Raw genomic sequence first — 19,114 nt, forward strand, 5'->3', positions numbered from 1 at the left:
TCTGTTTTCTTTGAGGGTTCGTCTCGAATGTAGCTGAGAGCTGGGTTACCTAATAGGTAGAGACAGGGAATTGTTCAAATGTTGGAGAGGAGGAATAACAGCCACTTTCTCTGTTTTTCTAAACCGTAATGCTTCTCCATTCTTTCTTTGTTGCTTTAATTTTTTTTTCCTGCCTCCCTTCTGTGTCCCTTAAAGGTTATTCCCAAGCTCTCAAAGGCCTTGTGTGTTTATCTCATTCACAGTGGTCCTCCTGCCTGATCAGGTTATTTCTGGAAGGGTGACAGTGGATCAGAATAAATTGCTCATTAAATTTTTAACTTGCAGTCTCTAAAATATTCTGAAAGCTTCCTATCATGTGTGTTCTAAATGGTGTAATTTCTCTTGGATTCATAACCAGCTCTGTCAAAACGTAGGCTGGGCTTTTCATTACTGATAATAACACCACCTGTCTTCAGAAATGCAAGTAAAGGTGTTAGTAAAAGTATTATACATTCTGAAATAAGCAAATATCAATACCCATAGAGAGCTTAAATATTAACCTTTAAAAATTAATAATGCGGACCTGGTGAATTGAAGTGCACTTAGATTTAAGCACAGCCTGATTTTTGTTGACCGATCACGTGTGAAATACCATAAAGCTAGCTCTTTAATTTTTAGAGTTGCCATTAAAGTGATAAATCGATCTTGAATAAACTGAAACGACTTCATTCCTGCGTGTTGTCTCTGACGCAAATGCAGCCAATCTGCTGCATGCTGTGCTAAGGTCTTTTCAGTGCCAAGGTTATTCTGCACAGAAGCTCTTGGATACTGCTGGTGTTTGTTTGCATTGCATAGAACAGCTTGTTAGAGTGCACTCCAGCCACTGAGCAGATCCAGACTTGCCCCTATTCTTTGGGAATCTGTATGAAGCAGAGGTTTCCTTTGTCTCTAATTATGCGGTTGAAAGGAAGGCATTTATACCGCTAGGGACGAATTCGGTGTTCCTGAAAACAAGGGACAGTGCAGCGTTGGATAGCTACACAGAAATGTGAGGAGGTGTCATGCACGAACAGAGGACCTTAATTCCAACCTTAATGCTTTATTTAAGTGTGGGTTTGGAGAAATTACTGGGTCAGCACAAAGAAGTACGTAGTTCCCCACAGAGAGAAAAGGGCGGGGGGGAGTTTTGGGTGTGATTCTTTTTTCCAGTCCCTTTGGAGAGCTTACTAAGAGTAGAGGGGTACAGAAGAGCATGGTGAGGAGCTGCAGAATGATGTCCGGGCTGTGAAGGTGGCTAGGAAGAAGATGCAGATGGGCTCAAAACTAGTCTAGTCAAATAACACACTGTTCCTACGCTGATCTAGGCAGTGCTATTTAAGCAGCTCACTTAAAGGGTGTAGTAGGAGTCTCAGGTAGCCACACAACTTGTTCTAATGGTTGAAGGATGAATTAAAGGAAGCATAATAATAATCCTTAATTTGCCTTTTGTTTGTCCTTTTAGGTTGGCTCAGCAAGTCCAAAGCACCTACATGTGAGTAGACTCATTCACTGCCGTACTGTGAGAACCAAGTGTGGTGTTTAACCTCTTATGTTAACCAGTAATAAGCTAGGATTCACAATTTTACTTGTGTTGGATGCTGAGATGCATCTCTGTGCCCATTTCTATTTTCCTCCCTTGTATTTGGGAGGGATGGTTGCCCTCAGAGGAACTTCTTATGTTCCACTGTGCCTGAAGGCATCTCTGTGCGTCTGTATAGCATTTAACTTCACATGACTCAAGGAAAACCAAATAGAATAAATATTTCATTAAAACACAAAAAGAAGGATATGAAGCCTGTGGAAGTTTTGAGAGGTTGCCAGAGAGGATTGGGACGGCAGGGAGGGCAAAACTGAGGCCAAAAAAAAACCACGAAACCTTTTGTTTTCTTTAATCAAGAAAGGCGAAAATCTCATCACGGAGTATGACTGGATATATTGCATTGGATACTCAGCTTTTCATTTCCTGTGCTCAGAAAAAAGTAAAACCTTTCCTGTATGCATGTTACAGAGGAATGTAATTTTGGGAGGAAGTGGGAAGCTTATTTGGCTGTCTGTATCTGTTCTAAATATATAAAAATTTGTGTAAATCTTTGTTGAACTCTGAAATGTGATCTGCTTAGTCTGAATCTTCCCCTTCTCCTCCAAGAAAAGAGAAGACAGGAACAGGGTCTGATGGGAATGGATTCACAAAGAACTATTTAAAGGTGTGGGAGGGTGATCTTACCACCTACCAAATTCTGGTCCTCACAAAGTGGGAGGGGGAGAAGAGCAGATGGAGTCTTCTGAATCCTGAATTTTTAATCTGTCTAAATTTTACTCCTGGCAAGACTGGTATAACACATGCCTAGTATGAAGGTGCCTTCAGTTCTTGGCCATGGTTTCTAGCAGGAAAATAAGCTACTTTAGGAAATAGCTAAAGCATTGGCTGGTCCAACTAACGCGTCTTGGCTTCTTTCTTGGGCTGGAATGAGAAAGATGGAAACTGGCAGGAGTTTCACTGTAGAGGAAAGCAGGGAGACGAGTTGAATGGCACGGTTCATTCTTCAAGAGAAAGTTATTTGTGAGTTTAGTCCAAGTTCTGACTCATCTCTGTATCGGTGTCCCCTAATGTCTCCTGCATGCTATGCTGAAGATACAGACTTGTCTGTCTTCAGACAAGCAACTTCCTCCTATCGGAGTTCTTCCTCTTTCTCTACTTGACCCCATCATTTGGGAAGAATTTAGTTTTGTTCCTAGTCTCATAGGAAAGGTCCTTACAACAGGACAGAAGAAAGTTTCCTTGCTATTACCTTGTGCCACTTGCAATTCCTTTGCTGCTTGTGTCCCTTTTGACTCCTAAACTGGTTACCTTGGTAGTTAAAGCATGACTTTTTTCAGTTATGTTGAATACTTTTCCCTTCTTGTTGGACCTATTCCCCTTCATCTGTGTAAGTGACAGGACTATATTTTATGAGTTTGTACCTGTTTATCTGTGTGTGTTGATCTGCATGTGGAAAAGCATTTTCCTTTTAATGAAGAAAACCTCTGGGGAGTATTTCTCTTCCTCTGCAAGCAGGTATTCCCCTGAGGTAATTGAGTCTCTGCTTTTGCAAAGTGTTGTATTGGAGCTGGAGGACTGGTGAATTGTTTGTTTCCAGATGTGAAGTCTTTTAAGGGATTTGAAATACTCTGTAGGTATGTGACTGCTTAGATGGGTTGCCAGGTGGATTGGGCTAGAGGGGGTTGTTACTGAAACTGTTAAAGAATAAACTGAGCTTTCTGGCCCAGCCTAGTGCAGTGATCCTCTTATAATGGAAGGAGGACTGGAGCTTTGGGAGTTCCTGTGCTGAGGAGACTCTCAAGAGGCGGTGGGGATGCTCACTTACTGCTTGTTTACCTTGGCCTGCCTGGTGCTGGATAGATATGCTCATGTGTTCCTTCTAGAGAGGGCCAGTGCCAGGAATGCAAGGGTGAGTGCGTGTATCTGCTTGGTGTGTGGCAAGAGAAGCATTTCAGGGGAAGCATAAGGCAAAGAATTGAATAGAAGGGTAACAAAAGAACATCTTTAAATGCTGTGGGCTCAGTGGTCTATGTCTAGCCCATCATTGTAATTCAGAGGGGAAAATCTGTCCTCTTTGTGAACAGAAAGACACATTGCTGCAGCTTTTTGAGATGTATTTTTTTCCCTTTGTGAGTGAAAGGAGAATTGTGTCCAATTTGAGAAATGTGGACTGCCTGTAGATTGGAGTATGCAGCTCTGTTGGAGGATGCATTGAGTTTTCTGCCCAAGGTCAGGGAAGGAACGTGGTAGGCCTGACATACGTGGAGAGGTATAACTAGAAAGCCAGAAGCTGCTTTTGCAGCTTGGAGGAACATTTTCTATGTCCTGAGAAAAGGACCAGCATGATGTATAATGAGTTTCATGCCGGATACACCCTTATGCATCCATAAATCTGTACATCAGAACGAATAAAATTGTGTTTTGTGATCTTACCAGTGTTGCTGTTCAGGCAACTTTGCAGTCTGGGGAATGTCAGCTGCTGAAACAATAGGTGAAGTTTTTCTGCTTTAGGTAGCTCTATTTCCTTCAAAATATTCTAGTTCTCTCTGGAGCCTCTTTGAGCCTAGAAAGGACTACAAACAGATTGAGATTTGTGAGAAGGTGGCAGAATAGACTGAAGGTGAATGAAGCAGAAGATCCTCAGAAGTAGAGGAGGGGGACAGGAGTTCGGGAAAGCAGGAAGGTGAAGGTTTCCACAGGTGGAGTTGTGAAAAGATCCTGGTGGTTTAAAAAGCCAATTAGTGGCTTGGTGATTAAGTAGTGTAAGTCCTGAAAGAAGGTGGTGTTTTAATTTTAGTTATGCAAGCTGATTAGAGTGGTTGAGAATAGTACAGCCTTGAGAGGGAGAGCTGTAGTAGAAATAGATACAGGTAAGTGTCTTAATGCAGGAGGATGCAGGGATATGCCTTTAACGCATCAGGCTTTTTTGTATGCAGCAGCACTGACTCACTAATGAGACTGTGGGAGACTTTAAGAACTCAGGGTTACAAAGTGTGCATGCCCTCCAGGGACCAAAGCTCTGAGGCTGGAGTCTCCTCAAGGCAGGAGCAGAGCAGGATGATGATGGGGGTTACTGGAGCCCTGGCTGTCTGCCCACGAGGGCTCTAACATCATGGTCTGATGGAGAGGGAAACTGAAAGACGGCACAGCATCTGTGTGTGAAATGAAAGACAAAGAGGAATTTCAGGTGGAAGTTGCTGCCGTGTTCAGAGAAACATCTTTGACTTTCTGAGGAAGTTCTGCTTTACTTAGTTTGTCTGCAGTTTTATAGCTAAAAGCAGCTTTGCTCCTCTCCCCCATCCTGCAGTTGTCTGCTACACCCGCTGTAGAGGAATCCTTACTATAAACAAGTTAAACCTATTAAAGCTGCTGGACCCTGGATCCTTGTCAAAACCAAGTACCGCTCCCTGCTGATGGTAGTCTTCTCCAGGCAGGGTCTGTGTCATTGTGTGCATGGAATGAAGTGAATGTCAGAGTGGGGTATGGGACTTCTGGTGCTTGCTGCGTGTCTATTCTGGACCACCAGCATCATCAGAGGGCCTGGCCAGGAGACTTAATGCTGCAGAGGTCTTTTGGAAAGTAACTCTGTGTCATACCAAAATCAGAGCTGTTGATTTATCCTTGCTGGGAGGAAAGTATGCTTTTATTCTTGTTTCCTCTGGCCCATTTCACTCCTACCATCGTAGTGGCCAAACTTGAAACTCAGACTCCTGGGGTTGTGCCTGCTATGTAATCTCTCTCCAGTAGTTCAACTTTTCTTCCCAACTTACCTGTTTCTTAAAAAGGACTGGTACTGTCAGAGTTGTGCTGAGCCATGTGTTGTGCTGCAGAGTAGCTTGGCTTCTCTTCAGCACAAGCAAAGGACCATGTCCTTGATGTTTTGTGTTACTGTAATGATGGCACTTCTTCTATTATATTGCTGGTTTTAGTTTCCCTACCAAAAGTAACCCTGGGGGATACTTCTCTAGGACAACCTTCTGGTTTTGTTGTAAACACTTTCTTGGATGTAATTGGCTTATAAGATACAAAAGATAGAGGTTTTATCATCTGCATGCTTAGATTCAGCTGCTATTTTCTCTAAACTGAAGAAATTACTAATTTTTAATACAAAAGCTGAAAAATCTTAACATAGTCATAGGCTGCCATGAGTTTGCCTTTGAATGCAAGTCTTGGTGAAACTCATGAAGATGTGAAGCTTGTTTTTACTATTGTATTCTTTTAGTCCTCCACTTTGAGTTTCCAACAAGCTAGTCTTGTTGTAAATGTTATTGACAGCCCAAAGTAGAAATTAATCTTGCTGTGACGTAGATGTCCTTGAGCTAGCATGATTTTAACCATCAGACCTTCCCACTTTCAGTCTCATTATTTGCATTTATTTCTCAAACTCGAATGTCATCTTTAGGCTGACAGTTTCAGCTTTGATAGTGCTGTGCTGGAAGAGGTTAGCCCCTGTGAGAAGTTTTGTCTCTACTAAGCACCCTGGAGAATTGACAGTCTTGGCATTTGTCTCTAACTCAGGAGACTCCTCAGGGCTGAAGCACCTCTTCAGAGCACTGATTTTTTTTATATATGTATATTTTTTCCTGTCAGTGTTGCCTTGGTCCAGTTTGGTTCCCCTTTAACTACCTCTTTCCAGTCATGTGCTGATGCCATGCAAGACTGGTGTGCTGAGGTGGGCAGCAGTGTGACTGCTTGGAGGGAAGGGGAGGTTGCAGCCTGCCATCCAGTGAACTGAGCATCCCTGATTCTTGTCATCAGCAAAACCGGGAGAGCCTGGCAGAGGCTGCTAATTAGGGGTGTTGTGGGGAGGTTCGTTCTCTGACTACAGTCAAGACGAGCAAAGGCTTAACTATTTTACTGCATACCTCTGGCCACCTGCCACTTGTCTGAGGCAGGTCAGGAGTATTTCATGGTTGGCTGCATCAGGCACTGCGGAGCAATTTGAGAGGATGAAAATCGATGTCTGTTCTCCATCCTCTGACAGCAGGGAAGCATCTATCGCTAAGTCTGTTTCCATCCGCTGAACTCTTAACTTAATTAGCAGCTTTAAATGGAGGAAATGTCTCTCCTGTCATCGGTTGGTTAGTTAGCACCAAGGGAGGGTGCCTGCAGAATTAAAGCTTTTGTGTTTTTTTCTTTTTTAAATGATTTGGGTTTGGTGCCAGCATTTCAAAGCTGCTTGACAGTGTGCACCCTGCACAAATTAATCCGAACACATCTCCCAGAGGGGTCTGTCACCTTTTCTTCCTGTGGCGGTAGAGAGGAGATAGTAAGTTGTAGGGAACTTTTTTTTCTTTCACAAATTCTGTAGTATTTAAAACAACCATTACATGAAGATAGTATCCTGTAGTGATCCCCTGACTGGTATCAGAGTCAATAAATTGAAAACGAGACTAAAAAGCCCTGCAGTAACCATGTCAGTCGCTACATATCAGGCGATGGCAGGATCAAACTTGTGGTGCCCAGTCTGGTCTCAGATCTCTTCACAGGAACTAATTCCAGTTACTTTTTCAGAAAAGTTGACAGCTCTCCATCCCTTTGGAGAAGCTTTCTCCATGGGTGGGATTCTTCCCTGAGGCTGAGCTGGTTCCTGAGGTGCAAGGATAGGTGCATTAATGTTGATAATGTTTCTTCAAGCCATGCTTCTCTCTACCCGTACCTGTTGTACCCAGTTTAATGACCAGCTGTAATGATTCTTACTTTTGTGAAATCGTTCAGTAAGGGAGCATTTGGGAACCTCTTGCTTTGCCTCTTTTCGAGCCTTTCCCAAGCTGATCTCTAGACTCTTCAGACTACATGCTTTGGGAACACAATGCCTCGGCGCACCGCTGCTACGCCCCAGACCCTCGCCCCACACGCATGAATTCATCGCGTTGATCTTTCCACCCCTGCTTGTCGGGAGGGTCGGACAGCAGCTGCAGCTCCTGTCAAGCATGATTCCAGGCAGGGAGCTTTAGGGGGGAGAGTTACAAAAGGCCCAGTTTAAATCATCTGTGTAAGGGCACAGCAGAGGCTCTGTCACCCAGGCCTCGCCACTTGTCTTCTGGTGCTATGGTTGTAATGACATTAGCATTTCAAAAAGGGGATTACCACAGCCCCCAGGTTTTAGGGGAGGGTGTTCTGGCTGTTAATTGAAAAGCTGCTTTGTGGCCATATCTGCTTTTTTATCCGCTGTCTGAATCCTGAAGGGTTGGTGAAGGTGGCTAGATGGTGTTAAAAGTGGATTGTTGCTGTCGCGAAGAAGCTGGTTATTTATTGGCCTAAATGTGAACTGCTAGGTGTGAAGCTGCTGTCACTGATAGCCTTCTTTCTTGCTAATTCAAAGTGACTGAGAATTTCCTTATGGAAAAGTTAAATTAAAGGGACTTTTGGGATCATAAAGGGACTTCTGGGATCACAATGGTATGATAGAGAAGTATCCTTAAATTATGCTTGCAAGAATAATTTAATGTAGTTAAATCAGCTTGTCTGATGTATTTCAACCAGTGGAAACAGGCAGCATGTGCATCCTGTTCATTGTTTGCCTTCCAAGCCTCTTCTGGTACCAAAAACACTTTCTGTGCTCAGACACAAGGTTTCAAGGCAGTTCCTTGGACAAAATCATTGTACTTCTTAAAAGGTCTTGTTTAAAAACAAAAATTCCTATAGTGAAACTTACTTTCTGACCCTTGCAACTCTCCATTGCATTATCCTCACTTTGGTTCAATATTCAGCTGATCTTAGCTTTTGTTAAGTTCACTCTCCACTTTCTGATGTTGTTTGTATTAGAAGCTTGCATTAAGGCCATGGGTACACCAAATGCTAGTGGAAAACCACCACAGCCACCATTTCCTCTCCAGTTCCATTAGATGTAGAAGTAAGGAGGCCAGGCCTAGCAGGTTGGTCATCTGTTCCCTGGGGCAAGAGAACAAAGGGAATTGTCTTGCTTGCATACCAACAAGAGAGGCAAGAGTCCTTTGTGCAACCTCTTGACCATGTATGGGCCCTAAAATTAGTAGTTGACCCTCAGTGTCCAAGATAGGAGCCCCTTGGCTTGACAATGTGAGGATGGTTGGAGAGAACATAGCAGGAAATGCTGGTGATTGCACAGAGCTTTATCCTCAGCAGCATAATGGACTGTTGGATAGCAAGAGATAAGCGTGTTTTGAATAGACGTGCTTTATTATATACATAGGTTGAAGTGTCCACAGGCCTAATCTTTGCGTGTGCCTTTTCTCACGGAGTGTGTTTGCTTAGGACATAGTTCAGCAAGTGGTTTTGCAAAGCAGAGCTGGCTTGAGTCATGGCTGCCCATAGCTCTGGGGGCAGCAGCGCTGCGTGTGCCAGCTGCAGGCCGGGCCTTGTGCTGTGGGTGAATCATGGCTGATGCACGGGGACAAACAGCCAGAGACCGACTGGAAGAGCTGCTCAGCTCTTCCTGAATGAGACAGCAGGCCTGGGCCCTAGATAAGCTGTCCCTCAGGGCATCAAGGAGGAACAAAAGTGCAGTTTCCTTTGTAAACACAGCACGGGGTACTCGGTGTGCTGAGGAAGGGAGGTATTTAACTTCTCTGTATGTAAACAGGAACTGTGCAAGGCCTTCCAGGAGCGCGGTGATTGCTGACAAGGTGTGTGCACACGTTTGTGGGCATATTTTTAACTCTACCAATCTCCAGGCCTCTTCTAATCTGTTTATTTCTGTAGAGTACAAATCTATCTATAAAGTTAAGCAAGGCTGGAGTGCCTTGACATTAGATGCTCAGCTGAACTGCACCGAAGATGGAGCTTTTGTCTGTCCTGTGGCTCAGGTGAGCTGTACAGAGAGCGCAGGGTGGCAGAGCTGCAAGTCACTGTGGTCACACCATCTTGTCCTCTTCTTTGTTCTATTTCTGTAAGTGCGCCAGCACACACAACTGTGCAAGTCTGGCTGCTGTCTCATTGGGAAGTCGGTCACTGAGTCACTGTGCAACCGGCTCTGGAGTGGGCTTTTGAATCTGCGGTTAGACTTAGCTACCATACATCTTTACGGGGCTGTTTTGGGAATGTGAGAGTTTCTCCCTCGTCTTTTCTAAACACCTTTCATGGCAGTGATGATAGAAACAAAGAAACACTCAGAGTTATGGTGGAAGTAGGCTGGAGAAAAAGTAAAACTGCAAATCTGAATGCTGTGAAATCTGAATGTGTAGAAAGTAAAGAACGCAGAAACTGCAAACAGTCTGGTTTCTGAGGGGCTGTTTTAAGTTTTGGGGGGAGGTTTTTAGGTTTATGGGGGTGAACCGTATGTCTTTCCAATTTCAGGGCAATTATTGTTTTAAAGGCTTGCAAGAGGAAGATAAGGGCAGCAAAAATAGAATGAGTAAGTGCTGTCTATAATATTTAGTGGGATAAGAGCATTTGTAATTATGGAGTAAGAGGAGGGGAAAAAAGCATGAAGGAGAAAGTAGTTTTATTTCCCTTGCTCCTGTTTGGATTAATGAATTTAATTACTTGGAAATGGCTAGTCACAAATTTGTGGGTTTTTTCAAACGTTTTTTTAACAAGACTGCGAATTTTAAAAGAAGAGGCAATTCAGTAAAAATAATTAAAGATGTTAGAACTTAACTGCTATATCCCCCATTACTAGTGCTTTGTGTCTGTAGATGTTAAGAGAACTGAATTAATATGCCTCTGATGTACCAAGAAGGGAGAAAACAGGATTCAAGAAGATGCAATTCTAAATGCAGGAAAGTAACTGAGATACTGACTTTCAAATAAATCCTTATAACAAAGTTGCTCTTTCCTGTTCCCGTCAGCATAAAATAGAAATATGAGGAGGAAATGGCAGAACAGACTAATGTGATTCATTGTCACCAGCAGCAGGAGTTCATGAGGTGGGGGAAAGGGGATGGGGCAGAATGCCAGAACAGAGATCTTCGCACAATAAAACTGTCAGAAATTCCTTCTTCTTGATGGCTTGGTTAAATTTCCACTAAATTGTGTGCTTGTTTATCAACTTAAACTTTTAGTTTCTATAAATTGGTATGGCAGCTAAGTAAGTAACAAAGCAAAGAAAAATAGCATTACATCTTCAAGTTAGGGAAGATAACTGCTGGAATGGCTATGATGTCAGATAAGTTTACCATTATATGAATCTTTCCAAGAAGCTTGTGTCTCACTGGTAGTCAGCTGGGGGAGAGGAGGTCTCAAGTCACACAAGCACTGCTGAAAATTTTTCCCAGTGTATTTAACCTGAAAGAGGGAGTTAGTATCCTGCAGCTTAAATTTGCAAGCAAAGCAGTGCCAAAGGAGAGCTCTATAATTCCAATCAAAATTCAGTAACATGATGCAACCTGAAGATCCAGAAGAGCAGAGATAAAATCAGATGGGATTCAGTTTGGTAAAAGCATGAGATTGTTTTTTCTCTGAAATGGTGCTTACCAACAGTACTCACCGCAAAGGACATCCTTGAAAGAGTTGGAAGAAATGTAATGGTTTAACAGAGGGTTAGAAATGTCAATTTGCCAACTGTGATGAAGCTGTAGAAAAGGTTATAGCTGAATTAACCTAAATGTGGAAATACTGTATGATAAGAAACAGCAATGTCAGAGCAAAAAGTTTCTCAGAATACCTTCTAGACATAGGGTACTTCCCTGTTCTATTGGAAATAGGTGCACTTGAGGGTTTTTGGGTAATTCCTCTTTGTCGTGAAGCTAGCTTGCTCTTACATCTGAAAGATATCCTCTCTGTGGGTTGCTACCATCCTGGAGGTCTCCTCGGCTGCAACATAATTCTGTTTGGCACTTCAATTTTACTTCTGGGCAGGAACTCACTTCAGTCTACTAGCTTGTGATTGCTCAAGAGGATTTCCAGGTTATGTTCCCATTGTCATAAACCTTGTTATTGAAATTTGTTTAATACTTTTTACTGTAGAGTGCCAGGTCCCTTAATATGTCCTAATTTTGTGCCTGCAGTCACATGGCTTCCTCTCAGAGTTGTGCATTATAGAAGACTACTTTTCTGGGAGCTTTTTGCAGTCTGGACTAGAAATCTGTTGCCAGTAACTGCTAGACTGGGAATAGTTTTCAAGCTGTGGTCTTCAGGACACACAAAAATAGTTCATGTAGTTCTGCCTACCACATGATGATAGCTTCTTACTTTCAAACTGCTTTAATTGTGTTAAAGTAGAGCTTTAAATGTATTCTTGTTTTCCAGTGCAAGCAATTTCTATAACTGGCAGACTTACGTGCTCCTGAGTAAGAAGGTATAGGATCATGACCGCCCCCCCATTGTGGAGTAATGCTATTGTTCTAGCAGTCTTACTGGTGAGTTTCATTTCTGATGAGGAGTTTAAAAGGAGCAGGAAAGGATAACTTCAAAAACCACAGCAATGAAGAGAAAACATAGGTACAGATGGGTAGCTCACTCTTCCTTGTGGAGTTGCTGCAGAATGGATGGATGTTAAGCCTGGCAGTGTCGCTTTTGCAGGGAAGTGTAGGGGCAGTACTTTTCTGCAGCAGAGGAATAGTTACTGTAATTTGGTTTCTGTTTACACTGTAAGCTAAAGAGTAAATATCGACTGTCTGTCTCTTCCCTGCTGAGAATAAGAGTGACAGTGACAGCTTTGATGTACGATAATTAGGTTGCAGTGATTTGTATTTATGGCTTTAATTTCTGTTGCAGTAGGAACAGGGGCACGAAAGTAGATCACGGTGCTTCATGTGAGACAGACACCTCCACCCACCTCGTTAATGAAAAGAATTTCCCTTTCCATACTGACTGGGAATAAAAACGGGGAGAAAATAAAAGGCCAATGTCATAATCCAGGTGACATTTCCTAGTGCTTGGGAGGCCTATGTACTCTGTGTCCTCAGGGAAGATAACAAGAAAAAGAGTGTGAGGAAGAGCAGTGGGTTTGTTTTTTGAGGAACAGATGGGTTTGTTTGTCTGCCAGTTCTGGAAAAAGCTTAAATAAGGATTGTCTTTCTGAGAAGAGTAAGAAGTGTTTTAAGCTAGGAGATGTGTTGGGGGGAAAGAGAAGAAAAAGGAGAGAGCTCATTTGATTAAACATTCTGCTTTCTTTATCAGTTACATGGAAGAGCAGAAACTGTTCACCCCTTTCCCTGTAACCTCTTGTGGCCCAGGTGGAGGGACAATGAAAAACCAATTGATAAGGTGCTGTTGAGCTCCACAGATAAGATATGATTTAAAATCTGTGTTTATCTGAGACCAGGCATGAGTTTCCCATCCTATGTGGTAGTTGCTGAGATAGAGTTGCCTCTGGAGGATGTTGTACATATGTTAATTCCCTAATTTTCCAGACATTAAATTCGGTTTCTACTTCTTGGAAAATCACCGGCACTTCTGTTGGAAGTTGACACATAATGGTGTGTTTAGCCACAAAATGGTCTTTTACACAATTGTAGCATCAGTTTAAGAGCTGAGAACCTATTTTAAGGTTTGCCATTGAGTAACCCTTTGGGAGAATGAAAGTCCATTTATTTCTTGGTGGCACTAGGCATTGAACATGTATTTTAGTGACAGTAACTTTGAAATCCCTAGGTACTTAGTGTAAAGATCTAATCCAGAGGTTTTGGAAAAGGGCCTCTTGTATTTATCTCTTACATAAAATCCTCTTAAGGGGTTTTAAAAGGCTCTTGCGTGTTTGCACAGCAGGAGTGTGATGTTAGCTTGAGGATGTATGGTCAGACTCCAGTTCAGTGCTCTAACCAGTGAGAAGTGACTTGGGAGGAGTGGGCCCAGTGAATTTAGATTAGGCTGTTCAGTATTTCCTTAATATTAAAATTTCCTGGTGAAAGATGCAAATGATTATGAGGAAATCCAGTTGGGAACTAGATGACTTTAATGATTCTCTCTTCTTTCCCAAACTTGAGGGCTTTTACTTTCTGTTAAGGCTGAGCTGTCTGCTAGGGGTATTGTCCTCTGCCCTCAGTGTTAACTGCTGGGATGTAGCTTTTCTTATGAGTAGTATGTTAGATTCCAAATGTGGCTAAAATAACCTTTTCTAAAAAGCAAATAGGAAAGGCAGGGGTTGGACAAGGGGCAGAACAAAGGCTGGAGCTGCAGGCTGTCTAATGTGATCAGCATGTGAAATTGAATGCAACAGCCTTTGGACAGTCCCTGACTATAATTGTGTTGGCAACAGGAAGAAAGTTCAAACAATTTGTGTGCTTGGTGGGATGTATCTGGTAAGAGAGAACTCCCGTGTGCTAAGCAAACTGTACTGGAGTGGAAAAGACTGGAAGAAAGGAAAATTAACATAAGTCTAAAAGAAAGAGTTGTGGAATTGCTGTACTTCCTCTTGTCCTGGTAGCTCTGTGCTACCAGCTGCAGACATGGCTCTGTAGTGCCAGCTGCCTTACTGGTAGAAGACAGTGGGTTTTCTGTCATTTACCACCCAGAAGACTTCAAATCCTCTTACGGAGGAGACAGGAAACAAATAAAAACAAGAAGACCCTGGGTAAAGCAGATACTATGTCTGTCTTTATTATCAGAATGACTTTGCAATATCTGCTGTTGATCTGTGGGCTTCCTAGGTGGTATGTGTTCAAGACACCATGTGTTCCCAGTGGATTTGACCCAAGTGATGCAGTCTGGGTTTGGAGGCCTCCTGTTCCTGTTTATACCTGGTGACCCCTGGAACGCTTAAATGTGTGTGCTGTTCTCTGAATCTCTGTGTCGGTGTGAAAGATGAGTTACAGAATGGTATATGATAACATTCAGCAAATGGACTCCTTTTTTCTCCTCTGGAGCTCTGCTTTACTCTCTAGATGCTGATCTGCAAGCATCAAAATAACCTCCTTCCCTGCTAGCTTCTCCAGTAGACCCCAAGGGTATCCATACTGCTTATTTAGATGTTCTCAAGGAATCTGCATACACAGCTGGGAGAGTTCCCAAGTGTCTCTCTGGGGGACCAGCATTTCTGCTATTTTTAGTGTCTTTTCTTTGGGCCTTCCTTTCTGTGAGAAACTTTGACTGGCAAGAGGCTGAACCGTACTTTTAAGCTTCCCATGTAGCTTTGAGAAACACTTTCGCTCCACTGCCAAGAAACCTGTAAGCAATGTGTGGGCATTTTCACCAAGCCTCCTGGTGGGCTGAGCTCTGCAGAGCAGCTGAAGAGATGACGTGGTGTTAGCCTGGCATCGTTACTACATCTCGGAGGCGGTTGGTGTAGGGGCACTGGCTGCGTGCTGTTTGTATATACTGTTTCTGGGGACTTCATCGGTGTCACTGATGAACGATAAGCTCTGTCTGGCCACGAAGCTTGGTGATTTTTGGGCTGTCTACCAAACTATAATGCAGAGGATGTTATGGGGGAAATTTCAACATCTGCCTCAGGGAAAAAGAAAAAAACCTCTAATTTGTGAATCATCTATTTGAAGAGGGAGGATAGACTTTGCAATTCGGGGAATTAGTGGAGAGTAATTCCTTTAGGACGGGACATGGAAGTAAGGCTGAAAGGCAGTCTAGGAATGGCAGTGAGCGTGTTGCGTTAGCATGGGAAGTGATTCGACAGCATAAACTCTTGCTGGGGGAAGGGAGCTTATTTTTTTGGTAAAATGGGAACTCTGATACTGGTGAAGAACTGGGATTTGGATACTTGCTTCCTACAATATGAATTTGCATGATGACCTGGGAGGCAGCTCTGGGTCCAGCTGTGTTTGTCTGAAGGCTCCCCTGGGTGTTCTCGGCTTTCCTCCCAGCTCTGCAGAAGCTGGGAACGCTCTTGGATTTTTCCCATTTTGTGCTCTGTGCAGGACTTCCTCTGACATTCAAGCATGCTGCAACAGCTTCCTCTACTGTATCCTTCCCTGGGGAACATCTGAAACGCTCTTTTTATATGTGAGGAACTTCTTGGAACTACTTCATTCTTGCATGGCTTGGGAAAGATTATTTTTTTTAGCTGAACTTCTGCTGTCTTGATTGCTCTTGTTTAATCTTTCCCTTTCAAAGTCCGAGTCAGAAGGTAGTTGTGAAATATTTTGTCTGCTAGATGAGTGTCTATAGATATGAGATGTATTCTGTGTTGACCAGAGCAGTGGAAAAGATTTTTATGTTCTAGGGAATTATGAACCTCCAAAAAACTCAAAAGTTTTCCTTTAAACATGGGTAATTGTCTTTGGAATAACCTGTCCCTCCCACTTCATCCTGTTTCTCAGAATATTGTAGAAATGAGTTGTTATAATGGTATTATAAAATGTAAAATGAGGCTTTCATTCTGATAAGTCTTCTCTCTCTCTCTCCCAGTGAAGGTAAAATGGTTGTGCACCTCTTGGAATGAAGGCTGAAGTTTTGTCATGTTTGAATTGACAACTTGGTCAAAATGGAGCAAGTAGCAAAAAGGAGCAAGTAGTAACGTAGTGCATGATGTAGCAGAGCTAGATAGTTCAAGCAGGAGAAATTTACCTGATGTGAGGCAGTGCTGGAGCCAAGGAGGAGTTTTCTGATGCACATTGGCTGTGAGGAGGAACAACAGTAGGACTTGAGGAGTGGGCAAAACTGTAAGAAGCTGAAGAGGAACTTGAAATGTCTCCAGCTTGATGCTGTAAATGCTGGCTGGAAAGTACATAGGACAATAAGCAATGAAAATGGTTCCATAGTGTCTTTCAGGCTTGGCCTGTCAAGGTCAAGAGTGATCCAGGTAAAATGATAACGAAACTGATTACTTCATGCGGCCAAAACTCATGAAACATTTTCATCCAGTTGTTATCCTGTTAACTATATGTTGCTTTGAGAAATACTCTTGCTGTTTTTCTAAGAACTGCTCTGATATGACTGATGCTGTATAGATAAGATGTAGATGAAGGAAGGCACTGGAGAGAGCTGAGCAAAATGTGCCTGAAGTAATAGATAAAACTTAACGACATGCCGCAAGTAACATAAAACCACAAACACATCCTCCTCCAAACAAAAACCAAACAAACGAAAAACCCAACCAACAAGCATCAACAAAAGACAGCTGGTAGAAAAGGAGCCATGTTGAGTAAAAAGCAGACGGTAACACTGCAAGACAGTAATGCAGCATATGCGTCCATGTGTTAGTTCTGTTTATTGCAATAAAGGCTGGAATAAATTCCTGGCCAGAGAGACCTGTGTGAAAGAACTACTGAACTGTGAAAATCCTACATCTGGCTTGGCTTTCCTCATACAGAAAGAGAAGACCTGAATATTATAGCAGTCAAATTAATCATAGAATCACAGAATGGTTTGAGTTGGAAGGGACCTTAAAGATCATCTAGTTCAACCCCCCTGCCATGGACAGGGACACCTCCTACTAGATTAAATTGCTCAGGGCCTCATGTAACCTGGCCTTGAACACCTCCAGGGATGGGGGCATCCACAACGGCTCTGGGCAACCTGTGCCAGTGCCTCACCACCCTCTGAGCGAAGAATTTCTTCCTAACCTCTAATCTAAATCTCCCTTCTTTTAGTTTAAAGCCATTCCCCCTTGTCCTGCCATTTTCTGATAGAACCAAGAGTCTCTCTCCAATTTGTAAATCTTTGTAATTTAAATTAATTACACTGTTGACAAGAACCCTTAAATCATCACATGGGACTCTTTAGACTACCAAAAATGATATATTCACAAAGGTGGACAGAAAAGCTCTGTGAAGAGGCGAGCCAAGGCACAGAGAGACAACCTCAGGTTACCGCTATAGCATAGCAGTGGGGTGTGCGTCTAGGCCTGTGTTCCCTGTGCCTTAGCTCCAGTCACTAAGTTCTGCAGTGACTCCCACTTGAAAATTTCAGCCCGTACTGTGAGGAAGCATTGCCTCTAAATCAGCAGAGGGATGTGTTTTGGCTGGCTGTGTGGCAGGAGGTAGGAGCTGGAGTTCTGTGTCTCCGAGCCGCTTGAGCATCTGTCAGGCCAGCTGTGTTCCAGCAGTGCCAGGGAAGGAGCAAAAGCAACCCAATAATTAAGCATTAGGAGAGGGTTTGCTTTCTCTTCTTAAGCTTTAACTTGATATTTTATTTTCTACAGAACAAAGATGTTTCTTTGTGCGTGACCAAGGAATACAGATAAGGAGGAAAGAGCATCTATGTCCTCGTATTTTTTGTTCAAAAGCAAAGTGCAGAGAGGTAGGACTTAATTGTAGCAGTCCTTGAGATCTATTCCCTCCTCTGAGGATTTTGTTTTGAAAATAGTTACACTGTGGGGTTTTTGGTTATGTCTTACAATCTCTCTGAGGCAATTGGAAGGAATGGTATTTCTCGTCTTGCATTTTTGTTAGACATCTAGGGCTAAAATAGATCCTATTTCAGCAGTCACCACTCTAACCTTATGTGCTTTTTCAGCTGGGTATTTTGATTTGCCTGTGCATCAATTCCAACGGCTATAGTGAAAATAACAAAGGGCAAGTAGTATTTCAAAGGGTGAGAATTTCTCTTCAGCTGGGTATTTTGACTTGTCTATGCATCGATTCCAACCGCTATAGTGAAAATAACAAAGGGCAAGTAGTATTTCAAAGGGTGAGAATTTCTTTTGCATATCTTTTCTGAACACCCTTTTTTGCCTGCTGCGAAAGGAGCTTGTTTTTGAACAGCTTCCCAACCCTGTCTTGTTTCAGTTCAGGTTTGTTTACCCTGTGGGTGTTTGTAATGAGGAGCTAGAAAGACAGAAAGGAAGATTTTGTTTGCTACTAGATATATTTTTGACAATTTCCTAATTTGTTTTGTTAGACAATTTGCTAATTCATATCCATTGAGTTGCGTAGAGCTGTTGGTAGGTACTGGGAAAATGGAGCTATAAAACAAACACTTTGAAGCTATTACATCTGTATAATGAGACAGTCTTCTCAAAAGAGATGGCTGAAAATATGAAGTCTTTTATACACTGCCTTTGTCAGGATTATACTAAGTTGCCATTTACTTTTTGATGTGCCTGTTGATCCCAAGCAGAATCCAGGTGGGTGGAATGTGTGGGACTTGGCCTGTTCTGCCAGAGCTGATGGTGTCTTCTGTGACTGGTAAATCAAAGCACCAGCAGCAGCCCACCAGACCTTGATGCCTTTTGCTAGTCACGCTTAAGTCATGAAGCAAGCTTACTGATAGCTTCACGGTGTTAGCTTCCTTCTTTCCGAAAAACACTCTCCAGCTGCTTACAGTGCTAGTAAATAGAGTAGCCCAGATACGGAGTTGTTAAGTTTCAGAGCAGGTTATGCACGGACTGACACTGCCTTTCCTACTATCGCCTTGTGAGCTCTTAAGTTGCCCAACTTTTAAAATGTTGGGCAATTTAGAAAGGTGTGTCATAGCTAGCTCTTGTCAGGAGAAGAAATTTATTTCTTCATTCTGTGTGCCTTAGAGCTGTTGAGTTATACCATCACAGTCCAGCGTGAGTCTCAGCTAAACAGCGTAAGAAAATCAAGCTGGAAATGGTTCAACATGAAGCATGGCTGGGGTGCTCTAGGACATTGTGGTCTCTGGGAAGGATAGGTTTGCCATTTGTCGTACTGACGTCACTCTGCAGTCTGAGGTGCCTCCAGCTTTGAACAGAATGACCTGGGGAGTGTCCCAGCAGGGCTATTTTTGTTTTCCTGCCAGACTGCAGAGAAGTTGGTTGTGCTATTGAGCTCCTGT

General features: G+C 42.8%; 1 protein-coding gene across 7 annotated transcripts in view; it reads left to right on the plus strand.

The window, feature by feature from the left end:
* SUSD6 (sushi domain containing 6) overlaps positions 1–19,114 on the plus strand; it is a 78,056-nt gene that overhangs the window by 37,123 nt on the left and 21,819 nt on the right. For 6 of the 7 annotated variants that reach the window (XM_035539081.2, XM_035539085.2, XM_035539082.2 and 3 more), the window contains one exon: positions 1,481–1,510. The exons of the other annotated variant lie outside the window; for it this stretch is intronic. In XM_035539081.2, the coding sequence (XP_035394974.1) occupies positions 1,481–1,510 (30 nt within the window). The remainder of the gene's footprint in view (positions 1–1,480; positions 1,511–19,114) is intronic. 7 annotated transcript variants of the gene reach the window in all.

Source organism: Cygnus atratus, chromosome 5 (assembly GCF_013377495.2).
Source record: "Cygnus atratus isolate AKBS03 ecotype Queensland, Australia chromosome 5, CAtr_DNAZoo_HiC_assembly, whole genome shotgun sequence".
Classification (NCBI taxonomy): domain Eukaryota; kingdom Metazoa; phylum Chordata; class Aves; order Anseriformes; family Anatidae; genus Cygnus; species Cygnus atratus.